The sequence below is a fragment of the Mobula hypostoma genome, chromosome 14, assembly GCF_963921235.1.
Source record: "Mobula hypostoma chromosome 14, sMobHyp1.1, whole genome shotgun sequence".
Lineage (NCBI taxonomy): Eukaryota > Metazoa > Chordata > Chondrichthyes > Myliobatiformes > Myliobatidae > Mobula > Mobula hypostoma.
In genome coordinates, this window is record NC_086110.1 from 31,490,967 (window position 1) to 31,517,922 (window position 26,956).

At 40.1% G+C, this 26,956-nt stretch overlaps 1 protein-coding gene across 3 annotated transcripts in view; it reads right to left on the minus strand.

Moving 5' to 3' along the window:
• The window catches only part of nod2 (nucleotide-binding oligomerization domain containing 2), a 39,568-nt gene extending 13,093 nt beyond the window's left edge, over positions 1–26,475 (minus strand). Inside the window, exons 1-11 of one of the 3 annotated variants that reach the window (XM_063066889.1) lie at positions 26,245–26,475; positions 20,116–20,196; positions 19,402–19,934; positions 17,847–17,949; positions 11,294–13,115; positions 7,320–7,403; positions 6,786–6,869; positions 5,690–5,773; positions 5,179–5,262; positions 4,980–5,063; positions 2,267–2,350 (exon numbers count right to left, since the gene is read on the minus strand). In XM_063066889.1, the coding sequence (XP_062922959.1) occupies positions 2,267–2,350; positions 4,980–5,063; positions 5,179–5,262; positions 5,690–5,773; positions 6,786–6,869; positions 7,320–7,403; positions 11,294–13,115; positions 17,847–17,949; positions 19,402–19,934; positions 20,116–20,173 (3,020 nt within the window). In that variant the 5' untranslated portion in view covers positions 20,174–20,196; positions 26,245–26,475. Of the gene's footprint in view, positions 1–2,266; positions 2,351–4,979; positions 5,064–5,178; positions 5,263–5,689; positions 5,774–6,785; positions 6,870–7,319; positions 7,404–11,293; positions 13,116–17,846; positions 17,950–19,401; positions 19,935–20,041; positions 20,197–26,244 lie in introns of all 3 variants that reach the window. The other 2 variants (XM_063066891.1, XM_063066890.1) reach the window with 2 other exon arrangements.
• Positions 26,476–26,956: the final 481 nt, after the last annotated feature.

Consider the following 26,956-nt stretch of genomic DNA (forward strand, 5'->3'; position numbering starts at 1 on the left):
TTCAGCAATGAAATCCATCATGCTTAACTGTAGTCAGGTACATTTCTCAAAGCACTTGGGAGATTCTAGCGACACAGGATCCATGCTTTTCCATGAACTGTAATTTTATAACAACTTCTCGCACATTCTTGAACATAGATTGATTCAGCTTTCCATTAAAAGTTTTCATTAAGTTGTGCAAAAAGAGCACAAAACAATGGGTTCATTGTCCATTCAGTAATCAGAAGTGGGTGTCTCCAGGCTCCTGTATCTCCTTCCTTGATGATTGCTAATGAGACGAGTCATGTCCTGGATGCTTCCTCATGATCGAATGGCTGAGCTTACAACTTTCTGCATCTTTTCCGATCCTGTGCAGTGTCCCCTCCACACCAGAGGGCAAAGCAACCAGTTAGAATGCTCTCCATGGTTCATCTTTAGAAATTTGCGTGAGCCTTTGGTGACATACTAAGACTGCTCAAACTCCAAATGGAACACAGCTGCTGTTGTGCTTTCTTGGTAATTGCATTTGTATGTTGGGCCCTGGACAGATCTTCAGAGACATTGACACGAAGAAACTTGAATCTGCTCACCTTTACCAGAGCTAATCCCTCAAAGAGGACTGGTGTATGTTCCTTCGACTTCTCCTTCCTGAAGCGCACAATCAATTCCATGACCTTACTGATATTGAGTGCAAGGTTGTTATTGTGACACCACTCAACCAGCTGATCAATCTTGCTCCTGTATGCCGCCTCTTCACCATCTGAAATTCTGCCAACAATGATTGTGTCATCAGCAAATTTACAGATGCCATTTGAGCCATGCCAGCCACAGTCATGGATGTAGAGAGAGTAGAGCATTGGGCTAAGTACCTTGAGGTGCGCCAGTGTTAATTGTCAGCGAGGAGGAGATGTGATCCAAGGCAGATTGAAGAGCCAGGAAGATTGCATCTGCTGTAGCCCCATTTCTTCCTTTATTTTTTTTTAGGCATCCGTTAGTCTTGCGAGACCATGGATCTGCGCCTGGAAAGTCTTCACTCTCCAGGGTGCAGACCTGGGCAAGGTTGTATGGAAGACCAGCAGTTGCCCATGCTGCAAGTCTTCCCTCTCCACAACACCAATGTTGTCCAAGGAAAGAGCATTAGGACCCATACAGCTTAGCACCAGTGTCATCGCAGAGCAGTGTGTGATTAAACACCTTGCTCAAGGACACAACACATTCCCTCGGCTGGGGCTCGAACTTACGACCTTCAGGTCGCTAGTCCAATGCCTTAACCGCTTGACCACGTGCCCACACTCTTCCTTTATAATCCACCTTGAAAAAGAAATCCCTGGCTTCACTGGATTTATTCATTTGGAGTTATATCCTCCACTTCTGCAAGCAGAAGGCAGATCAATTTATCTCTTATTTGTCTTCCTTTTAATCATGTTTGATTCTCCAAACTCTTCTCTTTGCTACCTCAGGGAGGTGGTACAGGAGCCTGAAGACATACGTTATCTTTTATTGCTCGCTTTTTGCACAACGCATTTAATTTAATTATATATATTCCTATTGTAATTTATAGTGTTCATTTTACTGCTGCTTCAATAGAACAAATTTCACGACATATGCCAGTGATATTAAACCTGATTCTGAAACTGGTCGTGTCTATTGGTTCAAGGTCTTTTAAAGGTACATTTGCTTTCCTTTCGCTAAACATGCAAAGTCAGTCCAAACACAGCTTGAAATCTTGAGTCATGCTGAATCAGGGTGCAGCAATAAAAATTAACAAAGAAGACTGGTTCAAATGAAGGAGACATTTTAGGTCCAATAAACAAAAGGGTAGCAATATTCATAGCTGGGATGAGTGGGAGCAAGTATGACTTTTAAATTGATAATACTAAATTAATAATCAAATCATATTTCTTCAGTGTAAGCAACCAAGTACTAGATCTTTTCTTAATATAATCAAGTATCAAGCTTAAAATAGTTCTTGTCAAGTTACTAAAGATAAATGTGCTGAACTATTGAAAGAGAGAAGGGAAATGAACTATTTGCATAGCTTCTTCAAACACACACACACACACACACACACACACACGTACGTGTTAGGAGCCAATCCTTGCCTCTGCACTCTACTATTCAAGATTGGACTCATAAGCCACTTGAGAGCCCATAAGTAGATCAACAGAATGAAGACCATCATCCTCGACCTCAAAGGATAGCCACAACAACTATTCTAGGTACATAATTGTAGCTGACACCATGAGTTCTTGATAAATATCATTTTTAACAAAATTTCTTTACATACTTGAGAACCTTTAAGCTTGAGTTGTTCTGCAGTCCTTCTATGAAGTGCTGTATATCCTCATCAATTAAATTGTTTTCCTGAAGACTGCAACAACAAAATATACATAAAGTGAAATGAATATTGGGTTTTCTTTTTTATTAATATTTTAAACAACTTAATCTAAGAAAATCTGTTATAAAATTTTCGCAGAATCCCCTGCCAGGGTTGAAGACAGAACAAACCATCTTTGTTAATGGTCAGCAGAATTATTGACTTATGCTTAGTCTTCAATATATTCTGAAATTACTGTTTGGCTATTATGAGCTGAAAGCTGCTTAACCAATATCACAAAGAGCAGCTGCAAAGCACACTCATTTCCTATTATTAAAGTTTGAAGTCTGTCACGAGCCTTGTGGCCCATCAGACTTATGCCGGTTTCCGTGCCGTGAAGCGACTGAGAGTACGAGACTCCCCCCCGCCCCCCCCAATAGGACACCAGTCTATCGCAAGGTTAACCCCCAGCATTTTTGCCAGTACCCATTCTCAGCTGGGTAGACTGCAGCATTGTGTAGTTAAGTGTCTTGCTCAAGGACACACATGCTGCCTCAGCCGAGGCTCGAACCAACGGCCTTCAGATCGCTAGTCCAACGCCCTAACCACTTGGCCATGCGCCACACCATTTCCTATTATGATTGCCTTTAATTTGTCCAAGAGCTCAAAAGTTCTGTGAGTGACGGTGGTGCTACCTTAGTCATCGTAATTTTGTCTCCACTCACCTCTATCCATGGGCCTTTCAGTTTCCCTTCCATTTATGTAAGTATCTTTGTTTAATTCTGTTATTTTCCCAAATACTGTACATCTCCAGTCTTAACTGTACAACTTCTCAGTTGATCTCAATGCTTGTTTCTACTTCTTTATCCTGACAATTCACATTTTAATTCTCCTGCTCTCAAAACTGTGCCTCCTTTCAGACAATTGCATCATTCCCCTTGTATACACTGATGTAATCAATTGTAGTAAAATGCTCATCCCATAGCCTAGCCAACTGAAGAATATCTGTGCCAACTTTAGCCCTTTTTGACAACATTGCTTTCAATTTCCCACTGAACCACTAGTTTCTTCATCCACAAGATACACATGGGACCAAAACCACTTTACTGCAGACATAAAACATTAGTTTATGCTTTATTGACTCTTTCTTTTTTACTTAACTGTTGAATTCCTGCCTTCCTTTGGTGACTATGTTTTTGGTAAGTAGTGCCAAGTAGTAACAGACATCCCACTGTTTTAGCAGAACTGCGTTCTCCCCCACCCCCATGTAATTAGGTCCCAATCCCTTGTGGTTCATTGAGTATAAATACCAGGATGTAATTTATCATGGAAAATTCTGCACAGAGGACACAAATGAACCAACTGATTCCTTTGTTGCTTTATTCAGTGGATCTGAATTCTTCCACAAGCATTTAATTATCCACTTGTCAGTGTTATCTACATGATTTGAAAATGTAATGATAAATATCAATCCATTGATTATTCAGTTCTTTAAGTCTCCATGCACCTTGGATGACGTACATGATTTTCTCTTACTCATTCAGAGAACGTGGGAAGTTCCAGGACTCAACCGGTAATAATGAAGAGGCAACAACACATTTCCAAAGATCCAATAAAGAGCCTTTGATCTGAAATGTTACCGATTGCTTTCTGCTTCTTTTGTTTTTATTTCGGATTTCCAGCATCTGCAGATCTTTCGCCTCGATATAGAGTCACAGAGTTACACAACATGGAAGCAGGTCCTTCCTCTTCATCCTAATAAAACCCATGCTGACCACATTGCCTATCCAAGCTAGTCTCATTTGTCTGTATTTGACCCTTATCCTTTGAATCCTTTACCAGCCATGTACCTGTCTAAGTGCATTTCAAACCTGCGACTGCACCTGCATTTATCACCTCCATTGGCAGTTCTTTCCATGCATATACCACACTCCATATTCAAAAAGTTATCCTTCAGGATCCTCTCACTGTAACTCTATACTTTTTAGTTTTAAGCTCCCCTACCCTGGGAAAAAGACTTTAATCTTATCTTGTCAATACATGGCGTCCTCTCGTGCCAAGATGAGGCCACCCTCAGGGTGGAAGAGCACCCTGATGGCATGAATATCAAATTCAATTCCAAACATTTAGGCAACATTTGTGGAAAGTTAAGATTTTGCATTGATAACATTTCATTGAAACTGGGAAAAATGGGAGATGGAGCTTTAAGATGCAGAGGAATTGGAATGGGAAAACCAAGAGGTCTCTGAGAAGATGGAAGACAGAAGATTTAGTCACAAAAGGGATCATCATACAAGGCAAGAGTGCTGCGTGGACAAATAAAAGTGGTAAAATACCATTTTGGTGGATTTGTACATTAAGGCAATAGGATCATCATCTGAAATTGTCATTGGAAAGTAGTTTTTAGATCATTTGAAGTCTTCAGCTCTTCACTTTCACACTGCACAATTCAATCAAAGCCTGGGTTACTGCAGATTTTTCATCTACATAGTGAATATCTCTGTGCACAGGCAAGTCTGATGACAGTATACGTTTCAAACTCTCAGTATAGTTAATAAAAAATGCACAAATACCAGAAACCCGAATTTAAAAAATATTGAATCTAGAGGTGAATTATTATTAATCTCACTCCAGAACCACGGTAATACCACTTCATAATAACCACTTCATTAACTAATCTCACCACAACTCTTCCAGGATGGTGTTCTTCTTCAACATTAAGGCCAATGCCCTAGCACCTTGACTGCCAATGTTATTATCGACAAGGCTATTGGTCAGAAGAGAGAAAACAGAATCAATTAGCTATATGCAACAGGTTTTAAAAAAACTGAATTGTAATAAAAAAAAATCAACATGAGGCATGAATCTGCAAGCATTGTTACCTCAGCCACAAGAGACTAGTGTTATTTTCAAGGGCTGCTGCAATAGCAGAGGCACCAGCATCTCCAACTTTGTTTCCCCAAAGCCTGAACAAATGTCAAAGAAAAAGTTTATTAATTGTAATTTTAAATATCAGTGCTGTAAACTATGTTCCAATATAGTGCATCACTGAGTTATTTTATGTATGAAACAGAAGCCACTTCAATCTAACCTAGCGAGTCAGAATATACTGTACCCATTTAGCTCTCCTGTTTGCTCAATCCTATGCCTGGTTTTATTTTGCAATGATTTCAGAAATTATCCACTAAAACCTATTGTGATACGATTTGAATTTTCCAACTTTATGACTTAACTTAGATGTTTGTATCCATTGCAATGTAAATTTATAGTAGCACAGTGAAAGAGTATCATATGCAAAAAAATTACAGTAGTTTTATTCATTTGCAGATGATATAGGATGTCTGCCAGAAATGTGCAAAAGTAGAGCAAATAAATTAACAACTGATGACATACCCCAAGAACTGGATGGAGTTGTTTTGCTTTAAACCTTCTGCCAGTACTTCTGCCCCAGCAGCTGTTAAATGATTGTTGCCCAGCCTGAAATTATTCAAAAAATTCTCTAAAGATTAAATCAACACCAGTGTAACTGCCTTAAAAAAAGTGGAATCTCCATTTGGTACAGTTTGCAGCACAAGCAGATCCCACTGCCACTCAAATTCATGGCCAAAGCCAAATCACAGGGACCAACTAACCCATCTGCATGGAAATACTCCCAGCATTTAAAAGGAAAGGGCAGTTGGCTTAATGCACCATTTTCTATGGCCCCTCTCTTTTTTTTTTTGATTGGGCTGTGAATGCTACTGACAATACAAGCATTTATTGTACACCTTAGATTGCCCCTGAACGGAGGAGGCGCTTGGGAGTCAATCACATCAGTGGGCTGGACAAGACAACAATAACATGTTTTTGAGAGTGAAGAACATGATTTAATAACGATATAGTACTGTCATGTCTTCAATAGAGATAATAGCTTTTAATTCCAAATTTATTTTAAATCCTAAATGCCATAATGGCATTCAAATTCCATTACCCTGACCTCCTGTAATTCTGCCAAATTCTGGCCTGATTAATCTCCAACATCCCTGTGCACAGTTATAACTCCAAATCCCAGAGAGCTTCCCCTGAATTCTATAAACTTAAGGATATTCAAGATTTATGTTGCCAGTCATTCTCAAATGTTGCCCTGATGTTGCAGATGGGTCGTCACACCTCTGACGGCTTCTCAAAAAGCAATTTTGGTAGCTTATAATAGGGGACAGCTTTGTTGTGGTCTTGCAAGGAAACAGTGAGTGAAATTCCTTGGTTAATACAGGAAACATCCCAGTCATACCCATGGCAGAGAAGAGAGTAGAGAAAAGTACACTTACCTGATGCAAGTTACTGGAACTTAAAACCAAGCTTAATTATAGACTAAATCCCGGTGAGTCTTGGTTAGACCGAAATTTAAATCCTTTTCAGACGTAATGCACAATTTACCTTTACTTGCAATTTCAGGCTTTCATAGTCTGACTATTTATTTTATTAAGTACCGTTGGCATTCTGATCTTACCTTAGTGCTAAAAAGTTTTTCTTGTGTTGAAGAAGCTTTGCAAAATTCTGGGCACATGCGTCAGTGAGATTATTATGAAACAATCTAAAAAAAAATAGAAGTTCGAATAGTAATTGCACATCTCCTGAATTTAAATACTGGTTTCATAAAGAATATATTCTATGTTGTCAAATTATTTTATAGAACAAAATCTGTAAATTTAAACAAACCTAAAGCCACTTAGCAAACTGGAAGCCACCAGAAATTATATACTGGAGCTGCCACCAGCAATACAAATGGTAAAGTGAGATGGGAAACAAAATAAAGAGAGATGTGTCCCTCTCAGATTTTGGTATGTTACCTCCTCTCTCCAAATTTCAGAACTACTCATTTTGTTCTGCATTCACCATACTTTGCAAATGGTTATGGCTCAGGCTTGATATCAGAACTATAATTAATCAAATGTATATGTACACTTCTACATCAAATTCTGCTTCCTTTATTGACTTTTAACAAATGAAGGTGGCAACTCCACTTTAAAACATCAGTTCTTACGCAATCTTTTGTAAATTGTGGCAGCCAAGAGCTTGATCAACCAGTTTGGAGGCTCCTTGATCAGAAATATTATTTCCTCGGAGGCTGAAAAATATAAAAATGAAAATGATTATATAATTAATAAAATGAAGGAACTGTGCAAAGTTAATGTTTCATTCGGAGTTTGAGCAAACTTGGCATGTCACCAAAGGCTCTGGCAAATTTCTACACATGTACTGTATAGAGCATTCTAACTGGTTGGATTACCATCTGGTATGGAGAGGCCACTGCACAGGATTGGAAAAAGCTGCAGAAAGTTGCAAACTCAATCATCTCCATCATGGGCGCTACTCTCCCAGCATGGAGGACATCTCCAAAAGATGATGCATCAAAAAAAAAGTGGCATCCATCATTAAGGACCCCTGTCACCCAGGTATGCTCTCTTCTCATTGCCACCATCAAGGAGGTGGTACAGGAGCCTAAAGGCACACACTCAATGTTTTAGGAAAAACAACCCCCTCACCCCACCCCACCATCAGATTTCTGAATGGACAGTGAACCCTCATACACTACCTCACTATTTATTTTCTTCTTTTTGCACTATTTCTAATATACATTTCTTATTGTAATTTATATTTTTATTATATATTGCACAGTACTGCTGCAGAACAAATTTTACAATATATTCAAGATTCAAAGATCCAAAGTACATTTATTATCAAAGAATGTATAAATTATACACCTTGAAATTTGTCTGCTTACAGGCAGCCACACACACACACACATCATGTCAAATTACACAACAACAGAATCAAGCCAACAGCATCCTGAACCAGACTGAGTCCCAAATCCACTCCCAAAGAAGAAGGAGCAGGCCCAAACCTCGGTCCCAGATCATCACACCAGCAGGATAAAAATGCAGAGCTGCCGGATCAGTTTGCAGCCTTGTCGCCGCAGAGAAAGGAATTAATATTCGTGGGAGAGCGAGCAAAGTAAGTCTGAACCTCACCTCCATTCCTATCACTTGGGTTTCCAGTCTACTTGTGCCACGAAACACTTGGGCTGCCCAGCCCAAAGCCATTCTCAATCTTACCAAATTGGCTCAGTACTTGGAGCGATCCACCCTCGCACCTAGGTTAGGTGGACAGGCATCAAATCTCTTCTGCATCAACTCCTCTCCATCGTTGAGTGCAACAGCGACAGCGATACCAACTCCATCTGCTACTGTGGCTCAAACACACTGCGCCTTGCAATGCCCCCAGCACGGCTCATTCACCGAATCAGCCTCGCCTCCGCCTGCCTCCTCCCTGTCTGTGGCGATAATTCACCACAATTTGCTTCAGAAAAGATGTTATAAGTAATGTTTTTAGGCAAATCTATTGCCTTTCGATCTACCACAAAGCTGTTACATGCCTTTGGCAGCACCACCTTAAACCAGAACATATGGGGTCCTAAACCTCATTCTGATTCTGACAGTCACCCAGCTAACCACCTCCTGCAACTTATGGGTGGCTACCTCCTATCAACCTCTCATTCTCACCAACAACCTGTAGGTTATCCAGCTCCAGCTCTACGTCCAGTTCCCTAATATGGACTGTAATAATAATAATAACAATATTACTTTATTGATTCTGAGTGGAAAATTCTTTCATTACAGGAGCAACATTTAAAAGCGCACTTAGCAGTGTGCAGACTTAACTAATAATAATGTACAGAATACTAATATACACGATAATGTACCAATGATGTGTGATCTCCTGTTGCACAGAGATGAACTATTGTATATGCTGATTGCATTTGGTAGGAAAGATTTTCTGTAATGATCCTTATGACAGTGGAGCTGAATGAGTCTGTTTGAAAAGGAGGTGTAGCGCTTCTTACAGCTGTAGTCATGGGGAACACTGGAAATCTCCCTGTTCTTCCGCATCGTGCAAGAAGAGCTCACCATTGCCCTGGGATCCATTCTCTCAGCTCCATTTATGTCATAATAAAGGAGGAAAAACTTAACAGAAACCTCATTCTAGCCTCTGAATGTCTTGCTCAAGCCTCAGTTCCTCACTCTAACCCTGCCTATTCCAACAACGGTAGTTCTGCATAAACCTAAATTCTTTGGCTCTTGCAAATTGCCTAATCAATTTACCAACATACAGAAAGTCTGAAAACGCACTTTCTGTTTAGTGCTAAATTACAGGCTGTCATTGAGGAAAAAGAATTGTTGTATGAAATGGCTTTTCTCCACTTTTTGGATAAACTAAAGTATGCTTGATCTGTATTCACTGCTATAATGTTGGAACAGCCACAACTCATCTACAGCCTGAAATGTTCCTAAGATAAATGACCCAGTAATCCATTTTGATGGTATGGTTACATTGCAAGCACACTATTTTCAAACAATTTTCATTGAACTATTTACATTTAATATGAAAGGCGGACAGCATCCGATCCGAAGACAATGGGCGAATAATTCTATTGTGTGTGTAAATGCTCCTACAGTTTGAATGCGGGGTTGTTGGCCTAAGTGTGTGGGGAAGTGTCCTCCAGAACATGGTTTGCAACTCAGCAAGGGTGTTAAGGCTATAAAATTTGGGCTTTTGCAGGTAACCTATCCATTAATTATGGTAACCCATAAATCAAGCTTTACCATTACGGTTGAGTGCAAAGTACAAGATTTCCTGGATGATATTCTACCCTGAGGGGCTGTATTTAACTTCGCATTTCTGCCAGTTCCAAGTTGCAATCTAATCAGTAGGTCTGGTCATCATGCTCATCTGACACACCATGCAAAATCAAACTGACAGTCAATGGGGCATCAGGTCAGGAGCAGGAATCATAGTCACAGAGCTTAAAAGCGTAATAGATGCATCCAATTGACTGAAAGTGTCAATAAAAAATAAATCTACAGATGATGTAAGACTAAAACAAAAGCAGAAAATACTGAAGGTACTTAGCAGGTCACGCCACATCAGTAGGAAAAGAACCAGAGTCAACATTTCAGATTGGAGAATTTGAAATTAAGAATTGAAGGTGTTATTGTTCTGGCTAACTCGAGGACTTTGGACTAGATAAGAATTGGCCCTTTAAGTAACATTCAGCCTTTCAGTAAAGGTCAACTTAATGTTCACTGCATATGTTGATAATGGCCAAAATATGCAAGGAATTATTTGCCAATGTGACATTATTCTTGTATTGCACACAGGTTGATGTAATTCTGCACATCCTGTGGCTTTGTACATAGCACATCATATGTGGAAAGGACTATGCTATAATTTTAATGCTAATTGCATTTAGTAATTGCCTTCAAGATTACACTTCATTGTGCAATATGTAGCATATACAATAGAGATTTCAGAATGATCCACACTTAGAAATTCTAAATGTGGATCATTCCCCAAGAAACAAACTGAGATACAGAGACATGTAGTCAAATTTCTGGGACAGGATTCAGACATAACCACTAGATTCAGGGCCAGGAATACTAGACACTAAGGTAAAATCCAGGTCAAAGCTAGAAAACAAAATTCAGATTTTTTCTTCTTTTTTTCTTGAAGAGTTACAATACTAGTTGGGTAAGGTAGCAGTCAGTCTTTTTTACTAACATCATAACCGTCCTTTTTTTTTAAAAGAGATGCTTGCTTTTAGAGAAGATATTGCACAAATTTATTTGTGTTAATTTTTTCCATCACTCATGATGGCATGTTCTGAATGGAATATGTTGAAATCTGATTTTCAATATATATGGAAAATTTTCAATGACATTCTCCAAACTTCTAGTCTTTTACTATAGCAATGACAATGAACAAAGGACTCAACCTTAGACATCAAAGTCATAGTTTCCTTGCCTAAGCTGATGTCAATTATTGTAAAAGACTACTGGAATATACTGACATTTAAATTTAAAGCCATTCGCAAAATAAGAGACAAAACAATGCCAAGGGAACTTATTAATATTTACTTACTAATATTGGCAACTGCAATGTTCAGCTAAAAGCACTTACTAAATAGACTGGCAATTGTTCAAGCAGGGAAGTAGCTGTTCAATTCCTGTATCTCCAACCAAGTTGTAATCCAATTGTAATCCCACAGGATTTTTCAAGTGTTTGAGGACATAAGCAAGGGCAGTGCATTCAATCGGCCCTATTCCACAGTAGGTCAGCTTCAAGTGATCCACGTCCAGATTGCTAACAGCATGTTTGGCTAAATCATTGTCCTGCATTTCATAAATGCATCTGATCCACCAAACAAACTCAGGCAAGGCATGCATGCTTTTCTTCTCCTCACCTACAGCTGGTGGTATGGATAGGAAATGTTTCTCTATGCCCTTTGCCAAGTAATTCTTAACCAGTTTGCACTTCTTCGATTGCTTTGGGATGCCTGAGAATTTCTGGATCAGATTCCTGTGTTTACCTGACAAAAGCCCAGAAACAAAGTTTGCTGTTATTTGACGATTTGATTTCTCAGCTTCCAGTAACATGGTTTCGCATCTCCTTGCAGGTTGCCTTTGAGACTGGAGACAACTGAATGGGAATCTCTCCATGCAAGCTGCTGACGTCATGCAGGGCAACGTTTCCTTCTCTCTAGATTTGAACAGCGAGTAAAGGGTAGATTCTCCCACATTATCACTTAACGTGATATAGAGTGCAGCAAAGAAACATTGGATAGTAATGTGAAGAAATTCATAATTCTTCTTCTTAGTGGCAGTGCATGCTTGGGAAAAACTATGACTATCAACAAGAAATCCTAAAGAAATGTCTTCTTTAGATATCTGAGCCTCTTGTAGCTGTGCAGCTGAAAACACATAGTTACATGTGATTAAACCATCCATGGCCAATTTGCTAAGATGGAAGATGGTCATAATTTGGCTCGGTAGAATTTCATTTACTCCATGGCTGTTGTGTGCAAAATGCAATAGAATATGATCCAAGATCAGAAGATAGATGTCAGTCATAGTCTGAGTGAAATCACCAGCATTCTGCATTAGCTGCCGATGGCAATTCGATACAATCCAACAGAAGAAGGGAACGTGACAGAGCCCATGAAGAACAGAGTTTGCCTCAACAAAATATAAAATATGCTCTGCATTTGAGGAGTTGCCATGATATTTCTTTATAAATTCTTCAATTTCCTTGTGTGAGAAACCTTTTAAAGTAATTTCTTTCCGCAGGTATTTCCTTAACATGGCAGTTACCGCACTTGGCCGACTGGTCATAACTTTTTTAGTGTTTTTCATTAAGTTCCCTTGGAGGAGATTAAAGATTAGATTCAATGCAGAGGTGGGCTTGGTGGGTGAACAGTGCCTTTCCTCATCTGTAAACTGGAATTTAAATTCATCAAATCCATCGAGCATGAACAGGATTTCTTCAGGGTGATCCAGAATGTATTGGAAAACCTCATCTTGATGATCATCTGGCCAGCAGCAATGTTCAAACAGTAGCATTTTGAGTGAAACTTCTGTATCAATGAAGTTTAACCCTCGACAGCTGAATGCAAATACAAATGTGAATTTCTGAAATGCTTGTTTTGTTGCCCATAATTGTTGCATTTGCTGCAGTGAAGTACTTTTCCCACTTCCTGCTTCCCCAATGATCAACACCATATCTGCGTCTTTATTTAATATGCCGTCTGATCCAAAAATATCTTCCAGCCCGATAAGAGACCGCAAAGAGCCACTTTCTGAGGTAGCATTGGTTACTTCCAGGATACAATTCACATATACATTCTCCAGACACATATTTTCTGTTCCTGCATAATTAGTTAGAAATCGGGACTGGGCAGCCAGAGTTGAACACAACTTTTCCTGATACTTTATGCATGCATCATCTGAAAAAGACAATAAAATATAAATGGAAGGATGTTGACTGCCATCTTTTAAATTATTTTTGGTACATTATTTTGCCAAACTGCAATTAATATCAACCATAGTTAAATGAGTCTCACTTCATCTTTTAGTATGCAATTTTCAGTAGATTTGAAAAGATTGAGACTAATACTGAAACCACTCAAAAAAATTAAGGAAATGGCTGAGATTTACAAATTTGCACTTGAAAAAAGATTTTCAAGCCTGCTGAACAGCTTCTGAATCAACCATGTGTTAAATGTAGTGCAATGTTTTGCCAACAACATAGGCCACAATTGCCATGTTTTAAAATAAAGCAACACTGCTAATTGACTCTCACCACTTACAGCAGAAGCATAACCTGCACAAAATGATTCTTATTTCTCTGCTCAGGATTTAAAGTTAAGTAATTATCTGATCTACTCTTTAGCATACCAATAATGTATCTGTCAAGCCCTTCCTTTCCAAGCTGAGTGATCCACATCCCTCCCCCCTTATTTTATTATGAAATGAGCATAAATCATTTAGGCCAGAAAGGCCTTTTATATGATGTCTAAACACATGCACATCTGTGCAATCTCCATGTCACTGAATTTTCGAACAAACTATAGTGTGCTAAAATATATGATGGGTTCGCGATTATAGATCATGTTTAATCATCTGGGGCGTTAGGGTGGTTTCATGCTCTGCTACTTAGATCTTGAAGCCTTCCGTTGGTCAGGTCAACCGTGGATATTGTTTTGCTGCTATCTGCCTGTGAAACACAAGCCAGGGCAGTACAATATGGAGAGCAAACTGTTGCCTATGCAAGTGGCTCTCCCTCTCCATGCAGCTGACGAATCCAAAGGAACGGCAGAAACCGACACAGCTGGGCACCAGCGACGTGCGTCACAGGAGTTGCCAGTCAGCATTGAACTCAATGTAGGACTGCCTCAAGGACTCCAGGTGTGGCTTTTTCCTCAAAGTTTACTCTCAAAGCCGTCTTCATGACTGGGTATGGCCTCAAAGCAGAGGAGGTTTGAGGTCAGAGTTTTCCTGCTCCTGATTAGCCTCATCTGCCAGTAGCCTGCCATTACCCATTCCCTTGCCAATAGAAACAGTTTTGCCAGGCCACACTTAAAGGCCAGACACTGGACTTGGTTGTCAAAGTTATCAGAGTTGCTCAGAATGTTAAAAAAAGCATAGAGTTTTAATTGCACTTGTGAGTTTTGTTAGAATTGTTTAGCTTCGTCTTTGCAGCTGTAGCATTTTTCCCCTCATAACTTAGTGAACTAAATCTATATTGCCCAGTAATTCTGGTGCACCATATTGTCTCACATAGTAAATGACCAACCACTAATCTTCAATGATATCTAAAGGTTAAGGCTATGGCTGGGCATGGAGGATATTCAGAGTTTAGCATGAGATGATAGTGGGGATGAATGGCAGAGTGGGGCAGAATCAGGATAGTATGGCCGAAGTGATGGACAAGAGGTACTTAGAATCATGGGATACAAGATGAAGCTAAGCCATTGGATTGATGTGGCAAATATCTCATTCCAAGGCTGTGCTAGGAAGGCCATCAAGGCAGGACAGTTGCCATGCCATCATCCCATGTACCCATGATGGAAATCCTGTTAAAGCCTCCATGGTCAGAAATGCCCAGCTAATTTTCCAGAATCCTCTCAGAAATAGTTGCAGTTGCCTTTTTAACTTTATGGAGTGGGAAGAGAAATGCTTTTCAATTTCAAAAAAAATTTTAAAGCAGCAATATGCAATTAATATCTTAGCTATTCATGCTTAAAATAATTTTTTAAAGCACAAATGCATTATGAAATATTAATCAATATGCAATAATAATCAGTTATCTCCAATAAACTGTTGATATTTTACAAGTGGATCTCATGGACCTCCATTCTTTTAAAATCCATGGAAGATCTGGTTCTTTGGATCTGACTCCAGCAAAGTAATAATACAAGTGTAAAGAAATGAACCCTGGCTCTCGGGACTAAATTAAATTGTATGTGCTTAGGCTGCAGTATAGCAGAAGAGAAAGTGATCAGCAACTTGGAAATTTGGAAAATATCACCTTCATTACCCAACACAATTCATACTTCTACCTCAATTACTCATTTCTCTTTCTTTACAACTAGTAGACGAGGTCACAATGGGTAGGAGACATGCAAAATAATTGTCAAGACAAATCAATAAGGATCTAGAGGCATCCCCAGGGAAAGATGTCTGATCTTCATTTGAAAAGTAATGATGATACTGATATAAATGCTTGCTATTAAGAACCAACAGTATAGTGATCAGACCTAATGGACTGGAACATTGCATCCAAATTAGCATCTTAGCATCAACACTATGAGAAGAATAACAGCACCATTGACTATGGAAATACTAAGGGTTTCATTGTTAAGAGATATCAGAAGGAGGAAGGAAAAAAAACACCTTGCAATGAAACAAAGCAAGACCTGAAAAACGTTTGCCAAAGTTGTGAACACAGGAGAAGGGGAAAAATCCACAGGGTTGATGTGACTGAGAAATGGATCCAATGAAATTTGGGCTGGAACTTCCTTTGCTTGTGAAGGTGTGCACTGATGGAGCTCAGGAGGGGTTGGGAATGCCAGTTTGCTACGAGGCACAGAGAATCTTTTTTTCCATGGTTTGCAATGCATCACCTGCAGCAGATTGTGAAACCTAGGACTATAACTCAATCCTGGGAATGAAAACCATTCGTCTTGAAGGGAAACCAAATCTGAAAAGTACATAATGCTATCTCCAAAACCACACCTTCACTTAAACATGCCACTTTGCGGCAGAAATCCTTTCATTCCTGAGATCATTCTTACTAACCTCCTCTAGACCCTCTCCAATACCAGAACATCTTTTCTTAGATATGAGGTCCAAAATACTCCTGGGGCTAAGGTTATCACATTGAGGACTTTCTAGATAGAAGGCCTTGTGATAATGCTGCTTTAAAGGGGACAAAGTATACTGGCATCTAGGACAGAAAAATGACTGAAATGATGAATGTTCAGTGTGTCCATTTCCCTGCCCTGGATCCCATGTGGAACAAGTCAGAACAAGGGCTATCTATGGAACAATGCAGTAGAGCAGGAAGATTTGATTGAATCCATCACTTAAAATGGTTTAAAATGAATAAAAAAGTTATGCTACCTTCACAGAACTACCTTCCAAAATAACTAGCCTCCAATTTTAGCATTTGCTTTCTACGGATTCCTAATCACAGCACTGCTGCTGTGCAGGGTAGCTACAAGCATGCTGTACTCAAACTGCCCATGTGCACGCCCAAGCAAAAAGAGTTTCATACCAGATAGTCAAGATTATGCATGTCACATCATCACAATGTGTATGTCTACGTAACTAGGATGGAATATGTCGTTCCTTAACTATAAGAATAAATACTTGTGATTGAAAGAGCTCAGGATTCCAGGGATGGTGGGTTTACATTACTTGATACTGAAGAGAATACATTGTATCTGATATTTCCTGAGTTGGGAAGCACAGAGATCTCATTAAAACTACATTTTTTCCTTCAAGGCTTGACAGGCAGGATGCAAGGATGAAATCTTCCCAGCCCGAGGAGTCCAAAATGAGGGGCCATTATCTCAGAACGATACAGTTTATACAGTTTAGCACTAAGAAGAGCACAAATCAGTATTTGATGATTCTTTGGGATTTCCCTACTCCCAAGGGCAATGAATGCTTAGTTGTTGAGCTCATAGTAAACAGAAATCAATGGGTTTCTGTCCAGTTATGATACCCTAACTACCTTGAGTCTCTCTGATGCTCCATCTCTGGTAGAGTGTAGCGGAGACCACACTGTGAATCTCACCTGGAAGGCAGGTTTGGATATCTAATTTGGGCACAAGGAAAAAGGCAAAAGATCTATCATCAAGCAGTGAGGTTGTGTGGTCAAATGTCATCAGAATTGGAGTGGACAACGGTGGAGATAGAAACATGAAACAGGGAGTCATGAAAAGAATGTTTCCTTTCAGATATTGAAATAGGAGAAGCAGAAGAGAGCAGCAATTATTGATAACATGGCGACTGGTACAGTAGAACATGACAACAAAGCAGAACCCTGTCTTTGTCCTAGCTGGGAGGGGGGGGATGAATGTAGAATCCAATTGAGAGCCCTGTTAATCAAGGTGGAAGGAAAGCAATAATTAAGGCGATCTAGAAGTACAACTGCAACATGACCATAACATATCGCTGTGGAAGGAGACATATCTGTCTCTCCCTTGCTAGTGAGAGCGCGAGCTGTGGACTGTAGACTGTAGATCATGGTCTCTCTTTGTGGGCTTTCCTTTTGCTTGCATGGTGGGTGGTGGGAATGCTAGAATAAGTGGGGGGGATGGGTTGATGCTGCTTGCATGTGGGAGGGTGGTAGGGGGTTTTGGAGTTCTTGCCTATTTTTTTTCTGTCATTCATTCTTTGAGTTTTTTCCCTTCTGTTTTGAGGATGTCTGCGCAGCGCAAGAAATTCACGCTGAATATTGTGTACACTCTCTGATATTAGAGGGACCTATTGAAATTGGAAAAATGCAATTAATTACAGGAAGCAGGGCGAGAGTTAGTGTAGTCAAGATAGCATAAACCAAACCAAAAGCTATGGATTTATTATGCAGAAAACCCTTTAAACAATATTGCCATGTATCTGCAGTACAGATAGTAAATCAATTTGAAGAACCTGGCAATATTTCTTACCGATCACAGGCTTGATAAGTCCAGGTTCAGATTCAATATACTCTAATAGGACATGAGCCGCATCATCCCCTTTTCCTCTAGTAAGATCTAGAAGCTTCCGTGCCTGACATTGAAATATTGAACACAGCAAGAAAAAAAAAATGAAATGACAGGAATTGTAGAACCCACATAAATTAGCAACTCACATTCGAATGAATACATTACAGCGGAGAGGATAGCACGTAATTTAACAATACAAAAGAAAATAATTTGCTAAGAGCTCTGACAAACACAAGTGCCTGAATCTTTCAGAAGTTAAATTGTTTTTAGTCAGAGCACTGAACATTCACACATTGATTCATGTCAGTCTTCACATACATTTTTTAAAATAAATTATATTGTATTTCTTTATTTTCCTGTAAATGTCTGCAAGAAAATGAATCTCAAGGTTGTATAAAACAACATTTACGTACTTTGACTTTGAAACAAAAACAATCAACTGCATACAAAAAAAAATCAAACAAGGAAATCCTGGCTTTTTGGTATTCTTACTTAGAAGTAACCTTTTACTGGTAGAGCACAAGTAAGAGTTGGTGGGAGAGGGGGAAGGAAACAGTAATGAAGGATGGATGAATAAGATGTGACGGAAAGAAAAGGATCAAAAGCCAGCTGTGGAACTTGAGGAACACAAGATTCAAGTGCTGAGGAGAAAGTCACAGATCACGGTTACTATTAGTGAATTAGAAGTGGAGCGGTTGCAGCAGGCAGGTAGCAGAGAAGTGGCTGCAAATGCACTGATGTACAGATTATTAAGACACGTGGCAATTTGAGAGCATAGGTCTTAAAAGTCAATTCAACTATGGTATGAAGCAGAGGGATGGGGACTTACAAAAAACAAAGGAGTTTGGTTAATAGATCACAAGGGAAGAAAGACGGGTTAAGCAAAATACCATATACCTGTCTGAAGAGGAAGCCTTGAAAGCTGATGCAATAGAATTTAGGGGTGGAAAGGTAGTTGTGGAAGCCAGATAGAATAGCAACGTAGTAATTAGGTGCCTTTGCTATCCCCTCACCTTAGAAATAAAACTCCTGCTCAGAATCTGCGCTCTCACTCACTTTAAAAAAATCCTTTATTGAAGGAACTTGATTTACCTTCATGCTAATTAATATTTATTTTCTTATATTCTGTATTAAAATGTGGAATTATTTTCTCTTTAAACAATAGAAATTGAGGCAGATACTTGAAGAAACTCATCCTAATAGAAAGTCTGTTAGACAAGCAGAATGAAGCTAAAAGATAGGATCTTTGTTAATTATGGAGCTCTCCAAACTGCTGTGAATTTTAAATATGTGAGCTATAAATCTAAATTTCACAGCTCCTCTTACTGAGTCATGGTCTGATATTGTAGTGAAATATATTATGTTTTTAAAAAATCCTTCTCATTATAATCTACTTTCATAAACATTACAGTAGCTTTTTCCAAAAATTACAAAATTAGTCTCAGATGTCTTTGATCCTTCCCTTTCACTAAACTGTTGTAGGAAGTGACATAGCTAATTCTTCCAGTTCATGTACCTGCTGCGAAGGTGTGTATATTGGCAATTGAACCTCGTCACATTCATACTTTGAAAAGTGGCCACAGTCACGCAGACGTGCTAATAGAGCTGCCGTCCGCCCATGCAACTTCCTCACTATTTCAGGTCTGCGTTGTTGAAGAGTCTGGGAAGCTAATGATGCAGTTGTAGATTGATCAGTCTCTTCTGGAGGGTTATAGTTCAGCAGCAGCAAATCACTCAGCTGTGAGCCATGAAACACTTTTTTCAAAACAATGACAAAAAGTTCACAGGCTCTTGTTCCTTTACAAATTATGATGTCAAGGAGTTTGCGACTGGAATTGAACATATGCTGTGATAATTTCACAGATTCATATTCCTCCCAGTTTAGAAGATCCCATGCTAATAAATGATCAAGGACTGTCTCAAAGTTTTCTAGTGAGCTTCTTCCAAGAACAGCGATGAATTTATGTCTTTGTGCTTGAAGAAGCTGATCGGCGCACATTCCACTTACAGCCCCAAAGTTAGGGCATTTTAGCATGGACAGATCACCTACTGAGGCAAAGAAAATAAAATCATTAAGTTTTACTCACTGTTCCGATATCTTTAAAAAAAACTGCCATAAATGCTAATGCAGTTGCTCTTTAACCATAAGAACTCACACAAAACTTGGTATTACAAATGCTGCCTTTTGTCACTGAACAGATGTTTTGAAAATAGTTGTTGCAACATTTACTTTTCAGTGGCAAGTGAGTGATGAAATCCACCCCAGTAGGCACGGGTAGGCAGGTCATCTGTTATTTTGAGCTCTTCGAATCTGACAAAAGAATGGGTAATTGTTAACAACATGAGCTTGACACAAAAAAGGATACAATTGCAGTAACTGATGAGAACACTCAGTTTAAAAATCAAATTAGGTTAAGTAGAAATTTTTTATCAATTACAAAGCTTTCTTTTCAAGCGGTGATTAAAATCAGTTAGTGAAGTGCTACTGGACAGAAAGTTGAGAAGCCTTTGTTAGCTGGAAGAACTTGGGCCAGCGACATTGAAAAAGAGTTCAAATTGATGTAACGCAATTTGAAAATTATATATGTGTGTTTGCATATTCATAACTAGAATATGATGGGAAAGAATTAAGCATATAAATACAAGAATGCACCTGCAAGTAAAGTCAAAAGGGAAAAATGTAAGAAAGGCAAAATTGATGGCTCTTTATATGAAAATTGGCTCTTTATAGCATTCATAACAAAATAGAACATTTCATTCACCAAAGGCAGTTTAGTAAAGGTTTTCAAGATTAATTCCCACAAAGTTGTCAGATGAGAAAGATTGACTAGATTGAGCTTAGAAACACAGACATTCAGAAAAATGAAGAGGTGATCTCATTGTAAGTTGAATGATTCAGTGAGTGTTTACAGGGTGGAAGCCGTGAGAATGTTTCTCTCCATGAATAACTCTTCAATAGCCACTTAAAATGGAGGTGAGAGCAATCTTTCCTCAAAGGAGTGTGAACCCTCAAAATTCTCAAGCCAAAATGTTTGTGGAGACTGAGTTATTGAGTATTATCAAAAGCCAGACCTACATGTTTTTGGATTGTGAGGAATAGGCAGCAGAGTGGAGCTAAAACCAAGTATGGACCAGCCTTGATTTGTGCAGTACTTTCAAGAGTTTAAATGACTCATTTCCCTTCAGGTTCCCTATACTCTATGCAAGACCTCAGCTGGCTTGTGGTATTGAAAGGGGAAATATGCTAGTCAGCAGAATTAACTCCTTGTAGTCGAGGACGATATAGAAAGAGCACACTGACAATTGTTCAATTTAGACAGGGTAGGACATACCCTGATTGTAAACTTGATTGATTGTAAACTTACGTTTTGTAGCTAAAATGTATTGCTATTGTACAATCATGACCAATGCTCTTATCAATAACACTTTTCCTCAAATCAATTAAACATACCACAGCCTACACCAGTTTGGCAAACTCAGGCCACTACTACTGTTGCTACTACATGGGTCTAGGACCCATGACTGCCTTGATCAGCTATTCCAATAATTGCAGTCACAGCCAGAGAGACCAGGGAGAAACATGCCCCTAAGAACAAAACTGGAATTTAGCAGTGGTTATTAATGTGTTTTTCAGCAATACCCACTTATCTGTTTGGCTGCAAGTACTTTACAATTAAAAAGCAAAGACTTTGTAGTTAATTACCTTAATTTAAGAATTAGCAATAATATGCCATAAGAATCAATATAAATCAATTTGATCCTCCTACACTAATCTAATACGCAACTTATACTATCCTTTAGTGTAAATGTACAGCTAAAGCAACTTCTTAGCTTCAAATTGATTTGGCATTTTCTTTGGGGGCCAGTGTTAATGATGATCTATTTTCCTCATTGATGCTTATATAGCGTTCCTGATTACACCTGCTAAAGATATCAATAACAGGACACAATGGATATGATTGCAGTTCCTCCTTCGTGACCTCCAAACGTAGCCAGTTTGAATTACCATGATAGTCAAGTCTCAAATTATCAGAGCAATTAATATCGTTGAACACATCCAAATTCAACAGTGGAAAGAACTGTGATATGAACCTGGGTATTGCTAGAAAGTCAAACAAGATGTACCCTTCTGAACAGCTCAAAATAAGGTAGTAGAGAGCCTTCTACTTAAATAGTAAAACTGAATCATGCAGTTACTCCCACAGTGATAATGGACAGGGAATATAGGGATCTTAACCTCAGCAATAACGAAGGAAAGAGCTCCGTCCGTCACAAGAGACAGGATCACCCAGTGGCTACCCATTTCAATTCAACTTCCCAATCCCATTCTGTCATGTCTGTACATGGCCTCCTCTACTGCCATGAGGCCAAATTCTGATTAGAGGAGCAACAACTCATATTCCAAATCAGAATCATTACCACCAATACATGTCATGAAATCTGTTAAGTTTGCAGCAGCAGAAGAATGCAATACATGATAACAGAGAGAGGAAAGAATTAAGTAAGTAGTGTAAAAAAAAAGCAAATACAATAATAAGTAGAGAGGTAGTGTTCATGGGTTTAATGTCCATTCAGAAATCAGATAGCAGCGGAGAAGAAGCTGTTCCTGAACCGCTGAGCGTGTACTGTCAGGCTTCTGTACCTCCTTCCTGATTGTAGTAATGAGAAGAGGGCATATTCTGGGTGGTGGGGGTCCTTAATGATGGATAGTGCCTTTTTGAGGCACCGCTCCTCGAAGAAAACCTGGATACTACAGAGGCTAGTGCCCATGGTGGAGTTGATTAATTTTACAACTGCCTGCAAGTTACTTCGATCCTGTGCAGTAACCCCACCCCCAGCCCTCCTCAGACAGTGAAGCAGCCAGCAAGATTGCTCTCCATGGTACATCTGTAGAAATTTGAGAGAGTTTTTGATGACATACCAAATCTCCTCAAAGTCCGAATCAAATATAGCTGTTGTTTTGCCTTTGTTATAGTTGCATCGATATGTTGGGTCCAGGTTAGGTCGTCAGAGATAATGACACCCAGGAACAGGAAATTGCTCATTCTCTCCACTTCCGATCCTTCTACGAGGACTGGTGGATGTTCCTTCGTCTTACCCTTTCTGAAGTCCATTATCAATTCTTTGGTCTTACTGACACTGAGTGCAAGGTTGCTGCTGCGACATCACCCAATGAGCTGGTATATCTCACCCCTGTACGCCCTCTCATAAACTATCTGAGATTCTGCTAACAATGATTGTACTGTCAGCAAATTTATAGATGGCAATTGAGCTGTGCCAAGCCATATAGTCATGGGTGTAGACAGAGTAGAGCAGTGGCTAAGCACACATCTTTAAGGTGTGCTAGTGTTGATTGTCAGCAACGTAGAGATGTTATTCCCAATCTGCACCAATTGTGGTCTTCCGGTTAGGAAGCTGATGGTCTGATTGCAGAGGGAGGTGCAGAGACCCTGGTTCTGAAGCTTTTTGATCAGAACTGCAGGAATGATGGTGTTAAACACTGAGCCTCTGAGGAGGGACTCCAGCTTCTCTAGCCTCATCCTTTCCCTTGCCACTCCAGAAAACCATGCTCTGTGATTTCACCAGTCCTGGTGAGGAGTGTCTCACTGAGCGCTGCAATGTCAACATTGTACTTCTGGAGCACGTGTACTACAAGTGCAATTCGCTTCTCTGGTCTGTTGCTGGTCTTGTTGTCCATGAATGTCCTGACGTTCCAGGTTCCAACACAGAGTTTGCTCAGTGTTCTGGAGATTCTTCTCTGATTTGTGGTTTTTGAGGTAGTTCAACCACAAAATCAATGTCCAGTCAGCTGTGGTGTGCTGACAAGATAAGTGAGGTAAGCTTTCTTAAGGTCACCTCTTCCAGACCCTTTCCTGTGATGGGGGAGCAGTGCAGTCCTTGAAGAGGGCTGCTCCATCACCAAGGTGGCTGTCTAACACTGCCCTCGCCTCGTGAGAGGACAGCGACCATCCTGTCTTGGCCTCGAGAGCAGGTCCATGACTGGTGGCTCCTAGCACCATCTTGTGCCTGCCACCGTCAGCACTCGTCCACCGCCCCAGGTCTTGAGTTGGTTGTGGAGATTGGCATCACCAAATCCTGGGCAGGAGATGTACAAAGACCATGAGTTGCCCAAGGGTCACGATCCCCCTCTCTGTCCAGATGCTGATGTCACAAGAGATAGCAGGCCTAACATTCTGATGATGGCTGAACTGCAGGAGATGCCAGCATGATGTTGAATCAACATCAGACTGCCTTGGGGACTCTGACTCCAGATTTCTTCCTCAGGGTTTACTCCCAAAGCCTTTCCCAGGAGTGAGTATAGCCGCAAGGCAGCAGAGGTTTTAAATCAGTTTTCCTTCTCCGAGGTATGCTGCCTTCCCAGGATAATGAGCCCCACCTGCCCGAACGTCTGTGTTCACTAAAGTGAATGAATTATGTTCTCTAATAGATTCACTGATGTATAACCAGGAAGCTGGGAGCTTTGACAAGTGTGTGACAAGTGATGAGACAGGAATTTCCAGAGCCCTTGGCTAATCACAAACTTCAGTAATTTCATCATGTGAATATTTACTCAAACAAGCAAAGCAACTTCCACGTACTGTACCTCTAACACTAACAAAACTTTCCAAAGTGATTCTGAGGAGTGCAATTAATGAAATGAAAATTGGCACTGAGTCATGTTAAGGAGATAATAGGGCAGAAGGCCATAGGCTTCATTGGAGCAACACACTTTAAGGAGTATAATAAAGGGGATTTTGGGAAGGAATTGCACAGCTCAGACCTTTAGTGGTGGCAGTAAATGGTGGAGCAAGTTAGCTCAGGTAATATGAAGGTTAGAAATTAATATGCACACTGATAACCAAAGAACTGCAGATAGTGTAAATCTGTAATATATACAGAAAATGGTGAAAACAGCAGGTCAGGCAGCATCTGTGGAAAGAGAAAGATAGTTGGCTTTTCAGGTTAAAGGACCTTCATCAGAAGCAGGAAAGAAGGAAACAGGCAAATTTTAAATTGCAAAGAAGGTGGGAGAGGGATGGTACAGCAAAGATTTAAGCTGGAAGGTCTGTCTGGGTCCTTGGATGATGGGAAGAAATGAGGTAAAAGGGCTGTAGTTATGTCTCCTGCAGTTGTGTGGGAAAGTGCTGTGGGAAGTGGTGTGGTTGGAAGAATCAAGCAGCAAAGGGAACATTGCTTTAGAACAGGGGTTCCCAACCAGGGCTCCAAAGACCCCTTGCTTAATGCTATTGGTCCATGGCATAAAAAAAGGGGTGGGAACCCCTGCTTTACAAAGTTGAAAGAGGGTGAGAAGGTGCATTTGGTGATGCAGTTTTAATGAAAGATGGAACGTGTGAAGGATGTTTCAATGAATGAGGAGGCAAGGCAGGTGAGGCACAAGTTGTGGACCCTGGGGCACTACTCTTGCCTTGTTTGGGAGCAAAACAGGTGAAAATGGGGATCAACCACAGCATAAGGAAATTGATGGTTAAGGAAGAAGGATGAGCTGTATGAGGAACCCAGGTGGAAAGCGGTAATCGGAACGATATGATGGAGAAGGAGGAACTGTGAACTGGGAAATTTAAAGGCACAGAGTAATAGGTGGGCAAAGGCGGAGAGAAAAGAAAATGGAACTAGGTGGGGGAGGGGAGGGCAAAGACTGGGATAGTTGGGATGGTGATTAAAAACTACAAGCACCGAAATTAGTTAGTAAAAATATTTTCAACTTCTATGAGTGCAGGAAACAATATCAATATAATATTGCCTATCCCTACAACTTAAGGCTGACTAACTTGTTCTTCTACTTTCCCGCTGTTAGTGCGGGGAGGGGGGGGGGTTGACTTGAAAAAATAACTACTTCTCTTCCCACAAACCCTTCCTGATCAACTGAGTGAATGAAGAACGTGTGCGGAATGGGGCAAGTGGGTCAGATTTCAGTCCCCCCCCCCCCCCGCCGTCCCTGCATCCATTAAACTCACACAAACACAACACCCAATTACCTAGCAACATCAAGAATGAAAATGCAACCCTCCCCCGATTAAACACTGCACGCTTAAAAGCCTTACATTGAGTCTATAAGTGTATAGCTATATCGGAAGATTATAATAGGGCACGAGAAAATTACAAATTTAGTGATTATAAAGACTGAGGGATTAGAAAATAAAGTTAAACATTGTCAACAAGGAGCTAGTGTGGGTCAGCAAGTAGAGGTCATAGGTTACAGTTATTGCACGAGACTTCTGGATAGCAAGTTTGCAGTATGAAAAACGATGGAAGCTGGTCGGAACTCTTTTTGAATATTATGTCTGCAGTACGACATCGATGTACCATTCTTCAGTAAAAGATAAATATGGGAACTTACCTTAATACGACATACGCACTTTTAGGTGTTGTCCTTAAACGGCAGGCTTAAACTTCCCCTTTCTGATGGTTAGTTTCGACACCTCCAGTCTTATTCTTATTAATTTGGTGGCAACGCCCCGCTGCGGAAGTTTAAATGTTTAGCGAAGGAATCGACTGGCTAGGTCGAACTTTCATACAGCACACGCTCTCCCCTCACAACCGCTGGCGGTGAGTTTATGCTGACTCTCCAGCAAGCATTGGGTCATTGGGGAATTTATCTGTCTGCCAGATTTGCGGGGCTGCGCGTCTCTCCACCGTGGAGTATTAGCTGGATTCCATTGGCTCGATCAGCAACTGTGCAGAGATATGACATCCCTACATATCCGGGGGAAAGCACCGTGCCCAAAATTACTGCCTTCCCGTGCTCCAGAGTTTCCTGTTTTTTTTATATTTCAAAGTCCAGCATATGCGGTGTTTTGATTTTTTTTGCGTTCATTTATGCCAGTTAGCAGCAGAAGGTATTCGAAAATGAATGTTTAATTTCATACACGTCAACTTCCACTCTGCCCGGAAATTCACTTGGGAGCTCGTCAACTTAATCAACTTCGTCTCCAACTTCCACCCTGCCCTTAACTACACTTGCTCTTCCTCCGCTACATGACGACTGCATTTGTCTGCGTCATACACCCATTCTGAGCTTGTCAATTTCACCAACTTCGCCTCTAACTTCC